Source organism: Colobus angolensis, unplaced genomic scaffold (assembly GCF_000951035.1).
Source record: "Colobus angolensis palliatus isolate OR3802 unplaced genomic scaffold, Cang.pa_1.0 Scaffold26, whole genome shotgun sequence".
Lineage (NCBI taxonomy): Eukaryota > Metazoa > Chordata > Mammalia > Primates > Cercopithecidae > Colobus > Colobus angolensis.
The window spans coordinates 5670090-5679771 of record NW_012115821.1 but is presented as its reverse complement, the minus strand read 5'-3'; the positions used below and the strand labels follow the sequence as shown (position 1 = coordinate 5679771).

Sequence of the window (9682 nt, the reverse complement as noted above, 5' to 3'; positions counted from 1 at the left end):
CGTCATGTCTGAGCTCCCTCCCTGGGGTGTACTCCCAGACAGCCTGGGCCTCCCCGACCGGCCCCGCCCCCTGCTCCATGGCACCCAGTCCCCTCGACAGCCCAAGAGCTGAGGAGTGCAGGCACAGTGCGGGACTGGTGGGCAGCTCCGCCTGCAGCCCTAGCGCAGGATCCACTGGCTGAAGCCAGCTGGGCTCCTGAACTGGATGGGGACTTGGAGAACTTTTGTATCTAGCCAGAAGATTGTATGTGCACCAATCGGCACTCTGTATCTAGCTCAGGGTTTGTTGGAGAACTTTTATATCTAGCCAGAAGATTGTATGTGCACCAATCGGCACTCTGTATCTAGCTCAGGGTTTGTAAATACAACAATCAGCACTCTGTGTCTAGCTCAAGGTTTGTGAATACACCAACTGGTACTCTGTATCTGGCTAACTAGCCTCTGTGACTCTGGTGGTGTCTAGCTCAACGATTGTAAACGCACCAATCAGCATTCTGTCAAAACGGACCAGCTCTTTGTAAAATAGACCAATCAGCTCTCTGTAAAATGGACCAATCAGCAGGATGTGGGTGGGGCCAGATAAGGGAATAAAAGCGGGTTGCCCAAGTCAGCCAGCGGCAACCCGCTCAGGTCCCCTTCCACTCTGTGGAAGCTTTGTTCTTTTGCTCTTTGAGTCCACACTGCCTTTATGCGCTGTAACACTCACCACAAAGGCCTGCAGCTTCACTCCTGAAGCCAGCGAGACCACAAACCCACCAGGAAGAACGAACAACTCCAGATCCGCTGCCTTTAAGAGCTGTAACACCGCGAAGGTCTGCAGCTTCACTCCTGACAGCGAGACCACGAACCCACCAGAAGGAAGAAGCTCCAGGACACATCTGAACGTCTGAAGGAACAAACTCCGGACACACCGTCTTTAAGAACTATAACACTCACCACGAGGGTCCACGGCTTCATTCTTGAAGTCAGTGAGACCAAGAACCCACCAATTCCGGACACACAAAGATATAAAAATTAGCTGGATGTGGTGGTGCACACCTGTAATCCCGGCTACTCGGGAGGCTGAGGCAGGAGAATCGCTTGAACCCTTGAGGCAGAGGTTGCAGTGAGCCAAGACTGTGCCACTGCACTCTAGCATGGGTGACAGAACAAGACTCAGTCTCAAAAATAAAAGCCCAGACCCAAATGGCTACATTAGTGAGTTCTACCAAACATTTAAGGAATTACTACCAGTCATTCACAAACTCTTCTAAGAAAATCATTTGAGGGAGTATTTCCCAATAAGACAAAACCATCACCACAGAAAAACTATAAAACAACATCCTTTATGAGTATAAACGCAAAAATCCTCAATAAAAACACTAGCAAACTGATTCCTGCAACATATAAAGATGATATATCACAACCAAGTTGGATTGATCCCAGAAAGGCAGGGTTAGCTTAAGATCCAAAAATTAATGTAATACACCGTATCAGTAAAATAAAGGGAAAAACTCGTGTCACTTCAACAGATGCAGAAAAAAAAATCTGACAGAATCCAACACTCTTTCATGACAAACACAGAAGCCCTCAACAGATTCAGGATAAAAAGGAACTTGCTTCAATTTTGTAAAGGTTGTCTCTGAAAAATCTACAGCTAGCATCATACTTAATGGCGAAAGAAATGGTCAAATACTTTCCCACCAAGATTAGGAAAAAAGACAAATATGTCTGCCCTTACTACTTTTATTCAACATTGTGTTAGAGCTTTTAGCCAGGGCAATTAGGCTACAGAAAGAAATGAAAACCATACAGACTGGAAAGGAAGACGTGAAACTACCTTTTTGCAAATGACATGATGATCACATATAAAGAAAATCCTAAGAAATTTACTGAAAAACTTAGAATAAATGACGTCAACATAGGTGCAGGATACAAGAGCAAGATACAAAATTCAGCTGCATTTCTGTATACTTGCAATGCAAATTTCATTTCTGAAACTCCAAAAGTGAAATTAAGAATTTCATTTATAATAGCAAAAATAAAAACAAATACATTTAGCAATAGTTCAAGATGTGTACACTGAAAATGACAAAACATGATTGAAACAAATTTTTAGGAAGCTAAGAAAAAAAGAGTGAACAGATAGCCCATCTTCACGGATTGGGAAGACTTAATACTGTTAAGATGGCAATAGTTCTCAAATTAGTCTATAGATTCAGTGCAACCCATTATCCCAGTTTCCTTTACTGCAGAAATTGACAAGCTGATCAAAAAAATTATAGGCAAATGGCAAGGGATCCATAATAGTCAAAACAATTTTGAAAAAGAACAAAATCAGAGGGCTTTGTAACACAAAGGTTATAAAACTCTTAGAAGAAAATAAAGGAGGAAATCTTTGTGACCTTATCTCAGGCAAACAGTTTCTTAGATACGAAATCAAAAGCATACGTAATTAGAGAAAAAACAGAGATATTGAACTTCATCAAAATTAAGAACTTTTGCACTTCAACTATCAAGAAAATGAAAAACAGCCCTCAAACTGGGAGAAAATATTGGCACAACATGTATCTTATGAAGGTCTAGTATCCAGAATACATAAAGCACTCTTACAATTAAACAATGAAAAGACAAATGAATACTGGCCAATGATTTAAACAGCTATTTTTCCAAAGAGAAAATATATATATGTCCAATAAGCATGTGAAAACACGCCTAACATCATTAATCATTAGGGAAATGCAAATCAAAACCACCATGAGACTCTATTTCACACTCACTAGTACATCCAAAATAAAAAAGACAGCTAATAACACATGCGAGCACAAATGAGAAGAAATTGGAATTCTCATGCACTGGTGATGGGCATGTAAAATTACGAAGCCACTTTGGAAAACAGTTTGGCAGTCCCTCAAAAAAGGTGAGCATAGAGTTAGCATATGACCCAGCAATTCCATTCCTAGGTTTGTACCCAGAAGAATCACACAAAACCTTGTATATGAATTTTCACAGCAGCATTATTCATAATAGTCAAAAAGTGGGGACAATCTCATGTCCATCATCTGATAAACGGATAAATAAAATGTAAACTCATTTATTCAGATGTTAAAAACAGTAATGAAGTACTGATACATGCTTAAAAATTATGCTAAGTGAGAAAAGCCAGTTACAAGAAACCATATAGTGTATGGTTCCATTTATATTAAATGCCCAGAACACACATGAGATTAGTGCTATCAAGGGCCTGGGGGCAGAGAATAGGGAGTGATTACTAATGGTATGAGGATCCTTCTAGGGGTGACGAAAATGTTCTAAAATTAGACAATAGTGATGGTTACACAGTTGTGACTATTATAAAAACCATTTATACATTTAAGAACCAAAATATACATTTTAAAGGGGTAAATTTTTATGATATATACCTTGTATTTCTTTCTAAAAGCTTTATTGAGAATAGTTCATCTACACTACAACTCACTCATGTAAAAGTATACAATTTAATGGTTTTTAGTATACTCACCAATATGGGCAACCATCACTAGTCAATTTTACAACATTTTCATCACCTCAAAAAGAAATGTTGTACCTTTTAGCTATTACCCCTCTCTCTCCATCCCTCCCCATCCTTAAACTACTACTAACCTAATCTCTACCTCCAGAGATTTCCCCATTCTGGACATTTCTATGAATGTTATCATGTCATTTAGATTATTGGTCTTTTGTGGCTGACTTCTTCCACTCAGCATGACATTGTCAAAGTTCATTCATTTTGTAGGACTGCTGATTCCTTTCACCGCCTAATGAATATTCCATTGTATGGCTACACCACCTTTTGTTTATCCAGTCATCCTCTGATACCTGGGTTGTGCCCATATTTTGGCTATTATGAACAATGCTGCTATAGACACTCATGTAGAAGTTTCTGTGTGAACATATACTTTCATTTCTCTTAGGTATACACCCAAGAGTGGAACTGCCAGGTCATGTCGTAACTCTGTGTTGAACTGAGGAACTGCCAAGACTGTTTTCCAAGGTGGCTGCCCAGTTTACACTCCCATCAGCAGTGTAGGATATTCAGATTTCTCCCTATCCTCAGCAACACTTGTTATTATCTCAGTTTCAGATTCTAGCTGTCCTGGTGAATGTGGAGTGGTTATGTTTCCGTTTTTACAAGAGGAGTGGGAAACTCCCATTGAGCGTGAAACCTTGATCTTCTGCCAAGTGTTTTCATGATTCCCATTAACACCTGATGTTTTTAGAGCGGGGAAGCTTGAACTGAAGTGTGGGGGTGGGGATGACAGATGTGAAATAAACAACTCTTTCAATCCAGAATATGCGAGGGCCACAGGCTGGGGGCTAGGTGAGCTTACCAAAGTCCTACCTGGCTCACCCAGAGGGAAAGCCTGCCCTATGGCAGGAAAGCGGAGGGAGCAACAGAAAGCCTCGTTTGAGGGAGATCTATAAACAATTTAAGGGTCAAGGACTTGATGACAATGGGCCAATGAGCAATGGATTATACAGCCATTTTGTGCCTGGAGAATGGACCTGTGCGAGCATTCGATTCCACACCGAAGCCTCCGTAAGACAGATGAAAAGCTCAGTCTGGAGAGCGGCTGCCAGGTTCAGTGTGTTTAAGACGTGTCCCTGGTCTGGATCCAGAGGAAGTTCAGCAGGCCTGTTCTCAGAAGTGGTGATGGTGAAGGTAGGGGTGGATGCATGGAAGGAGGGTGCACGCATCTTGCCTCCAGCAGGCACACTGGCTATTGCTATGGCCAGAAAGTAGGAGAGAGAAGTGGCCCACAAGGGTTCCCATATGGATGGGTGAGTTCCTGGTTAGGATCCTCACAGCAGGGATCTCAAGGCTCAAGGGAGACCAATGAGCACAAAAGGCAGGAGGGACTTTCATCTGCCCAGCAGTTCCAGTCAGGCCTGGGAATCCCACTCTTGCTCCCGCTTAGAGCCAAAAAAAAAAAACCGGAAAAACTCAAAATTCATCTCATTCTTTGATCATGTCTTCCTGACCGTGAGGCTGTGTCATTCCTGTCTGAGCTAGCCTGCGTGTGTGTTTTCAGCTGTTCAGCATTTTCCATGCTCTCTGCAACCAGACTTGGATCCCGACTCCCAGTCAAAAAGATGGCAAGAGCTATGTTCCGGCAATCAGAAGGCAAAAAGAATGTAAAGCTGCAAGTGCAGATTTCAGTGGTTAACAGCAAGAGTACAAGTCAACATCAAGGAATTATTTTTACTACAGCAACTGTTCTCCTGAGACTTGTTCTTCCTGTATTTAACCTTTCATTCTTGGGGTTGGAAAGAAACACACATTAAAACCCCAGCCTCGTACACTGAGTAAATTCACAGCTAAACCCGGGCACCAGAGCCCTTCTGAAACAACAGAACTATCCTTCCTGTAACTGATTATTCTGATTTGTAACTGAACCAACTTATACTCCCTTCTGATTAAATGCATGTCCTCCAAGAACCACATAATGAGGCAACTCTACGGTAAATACCGTGTGTGGTTTCAGCGAGAAATAAATTGCATCCAGCAGCTGATCTGTAACCACGGGCTGGGGTTTACTCTGATCACAGGAATGACTCCCATACTGAAGAGTACCTCCTGGCTTCCTTGCCCTTCATGAAGGAGAAAAAGAGTTACAAAGACAGTCTTACCACACACGAAACTCTCTGGTGGCACAGAGAAAATGCTCTGACCCTTCAGTGATTCTGGGTGGGCACAGGTGGCTGTCACAAAGGCCTGCAGCATCCTGCCCATCAGCCACGGGGGCAGCCACTTCAGCTGGCAGTCGCACAGGAAGCTGTCGCTGCTGATATGGCTGAAAGAAACACAACAGTGGATGCCTCAGGTGCAGCCGCAAAGGAGGGATACTCCCTTCGCACACAGAATGATCAGTCACCTCCAGTCAGCTTCTCAAGTAAACACCAGCAAGCTGGAAGGGGAAATGGTTTTTCTCACAGTTCCTCTCCAATTTCCCAGGGCCGTGCATATAACCCACCTGGAGATTTTGAAAAACTGCAGTTGTTGACTGGGTCGGTCAGGAATGGAACCCATGACTGCACATCGAACAAGCTTGAACATGAGGCTGGGGCTGCTGACCCAAGGACCACAACTGGGGTAGCAGCAGCATAGAACTCACCCATGTTCTGGGACAGACACTGTTCTGTGTGACCCTGGGCTGCCTTCTGACCTCTGATACATCCAACAGTGCCACCATCCCCCCTCTGGTTTTTCCCACTTTCCTGATACACTACTTGGAGCTTCCAAACTCAACCTAAGACTCTGATCCAAATTCTGCAACAAGTTTCGAGGAGGGCTCTTTTGCCTCATGGCTGTTCCCTTTTCATTGGCAAAGCTGCATGTTTTCTTACTTGCAAATGTAATAAGCCCCGTCCCTGTGCCACCCTCTTGTTTGTGCCTTGATCTTTGCACCAGTATTCTTCAGGGGGCCAGCAGAATTCGGCTCTGCTCCCTAAATAGTGCTTGTTAGTTAATTGCCACTGCCCAGGGAGCATGAGAATGCACAACTTTAGTTTTGTGGGGCTCCAACCAAAACAGAGAATATTTTCTTTTTCATTTCTCAGCAACTAAGGATAAGCTTTTTAAACAGAAATCGGAATCGCCATCTCAGCGGACATTCCTTCCTGAGGAGTCACTTGAAGATAAGTCAACCAAGAGTCCAGCGGCCTTGTTCCTGGAAGACCTCAGAGCTGTGAGCTAAAGAATGATGGCTGGTCCAAGATAAGGGAAGACTGGGAAAGAGAACACACAGGCTTCCCTGCAATACGCTGTCTCTGATACCTGGTGACAAACAGGGGACACACGTATGCTCAGAATTCCAAAAACATCATGCAGGCCAAGAGCATGACCTTGGCCGCCTTCTCCACCCACCACTGTCCTCAGACATCAGCAAAGCAACCAAATGAACTGGCCTTCCATTTTCTTCTATTTCTCTCCAGATTTCAAATGAGCGGAGAAACTGTCACAGCAAGGAAGAATGAAATGTAAGCAGATGACCCAAGTCTAAATGAAGTAAAATTCACTCTTCCTCATGTTCCCCATCACCCCTAGATGAGTTGGGCATCTTATTAAAATAATTATAATTTTGGAAAGTGCTTTTCCAAAAATGGAAATAACTTATCTCAAGGCCATCATAACTGGGATGCTGACCCATATTAGATCTTAAAATCAGAATTAGAGTTTGCATTTTTATTTCATAGGCAGGTAGCGTCCTGCTGAGAGTTATCTGGAGGGCTGTTCTACTGTGGAGTCACTGCAAGTGGCGGAAGGGCTGTCACGGCCATCCCTGATGAAATGGCCAATTCCCATGCAGCGCTTGGGGAGGGCAGCTCCCAGGAGTGTGCCCTGCATGGGAGTCGGGCTGGCTGCGCCAGGCATGGGGGAACTCAGCCTAGATGGAGAAACTCGCCGCTGTCAGAAGCACCTCCAGCTCCCTCGCAAGAGGGCACTTCCATGCAGTCAGGCAGAACAGCCTGGGCACTGTTCATGAAAGCCTAGGAGGAGAGGCTGGGCCATCCCTGCACGACGTTAGGCATTTGTGCAGGACACAAGGGCATATTCCATTTGAACCACAGGAACAAACTGGGGAAGACAAATTTGACATTTATCTTTGATCAGACACATGTGGAAAGGGCTAAGCGTCATCTTACACATGCTCTGGACGTGTGGGGCTAATGCCTTTGAGGATTTCCTCCTACTTCCACCATGAAACCCACCTCAGACAGGAGGCCAGACTCCACAAAGACAGTGGGTACCCAGGGTGGAGACAGCATGTTCCTAAAAAGCAAGTTAGGACCGAGAGGACACATGGGGAGGGCCAGGCAGGAGTGAGGGTTCCAACCCCTAGGCTCTGCAGGCTCCTGCCGCCCTTCCTCCACCCATGGAGAGCACAGCGCCATCAGCTCTACTGCCTTCTGCGGCCATCCCAGGGCTTCGCTGGCTCACATGATGCATTTTCATGATTCCAACTCAAAGTGTGTTTCTAATCGTCACTTGTGGAAATTTACCCAGAGGATGACTAAGTGCACAGTACAACCTGACTTGATCTGATGAAGAAGAAAACGACCAAGTGGAATTAACCGTTTCTCTCACCCGAGGACTGAGCACAGGGCCAGCCCCAACTAGGTACGTGCAGCAATGATGGCAAAGCCAGGCAGGAGACCGAGGCTGAGCCTCCAGAACTACACAGAAGCACACTGGGGGTCCGAGCTTCTGGAAGGGTCCAGTTCCTCCCAACTTCCCAAGGAAAATCTTATCCCCTTCCTCCTTCCATCTCTCAAAATACCCTCTTCCTATTTAAATTTAATCAGGTCTTTTTCACTCCTGACATTGTATCTAAAAGTTTCAGAGACAGAAAAGGTGAAAGAATTCCACAGTGAATGCTCCTGTGCCCCACCACTTGTCTTCTACAACTAACGTTTCAGTCCACTTGCTTTACTGCAAGTCCACCTCTGAATCCAGCCTTCCACAGTGGTCTGGAATCATCTCCTCCCCTGCTCTGGAAGGAGAGCCATGGAATCCCTTCTGTATGTTCTGTCTCATCCAACAGATGGAGGCAGAGCTGCTGAGGCTGGAAGACGGAAGGCCCTGGGCACGGAACAGCTGTCTGCAGGGCCCTGAGCTCCATGTACCCATCACAGATGCCCGCTCCAAGATCCAACCCTTGCAAGGACGGTATCTATTCAGCAGGCCTGAGGCTCCCAGCACGCTGAACGTCACAGGGCAAGTGCCCAGGCCACCTTCCTCACTCAGAGCGGTGTCACCCGGCCTGCTTCAGTTCTCAGCTACGGGGAATGCACGACATTTCCCACTCTCAGCCTCCCTGCCCCAACTGAGGGTCCATCAGGAGTGGCCTCGGGGAATAGGGATGAGGCCAGGGCAAAAAGAGGACTGTCCTTTGGCATCTGCCATTCTGTCAGCACTTCTAGGAACCAAGTTACCCCTTGAGGGAACTGATATCATGGCTAGAACTTACTGGCTGCAGAATCAGATTCATGTCTAGAAAAAAAAAAAAAAGAAACGAAACTTGGGTGTTACACCTGAGGACCTAGACTAGCTCCCTTGCCAGAGAGTAGGATACAGGGAAGATTTTCCAGCCTTGTCACTCAAGAGCCCACGGTCCAAGTCCACGGTGGAAGCACCACCACCTGTGAACCGTGCCCAGAAAGCCGGGAAATGGTACGGGCAGACACCACCGCACCCCTCAGCATCCCATCCCCTCCAGAACTCGGCCTTGCTCACAGCCCCCCAGGTTCTGAAGGAGCCCCTCTCAACACAGGCCTTCATTGTAAACAAGCCCAGAAGATGGAAACTCATCCCTGACATAATTAAAGGGGTGATTATCCACTTTATAAAGGACAGTATATTTCACATTGTCTAGAACAGTGATTAGCAAGCTTCGGCCTGCAGCCCCACTGCCTGCTTCTGTCAATGTGACTTTATGGGCACACAGCCACACCCACCTGCTTATGTATTGTTTATGGCTGCCTTCTGCTTCAATGACACAATTGAGTGGTCATGACAGAGACCCTGTGGCCCACAAGATCCAAAATATGTACCATGTGGCCTTTTAACAAGTGAGCATAATGCAACTGCAGAAGTTTCTTACTCTGAAAGTCTCCGTTCCCATCAGTCAGACCCAGGGAATCCAGACACTTACAGTTCTTT

General features: G+C 45.5%; 1 protein-coding gene across 1 annotated transcript in view; it reads right to left on the bottom strand.

Annotated features, from left to right (window-relative positions):
- The window catches only part of LRIG1 (leucine-rich repeats and immunoglobulin-like domains 1), a 98616-nt gene that overhangs the window by 13764 nt on the left and 75170 nt on the right, over positions 1-9682 (bottom strand). Inside the window, exon 12 of the mRNA XM_011947297.1 lies at positions 5650-5813. Within this exon, the coding sequence (XP_011802687.1) occupies positions 5650-5813 (164 nt within the window). The remainder of the gene's footprint in view (positions 1-5649; positions 5814-9682) is intronic.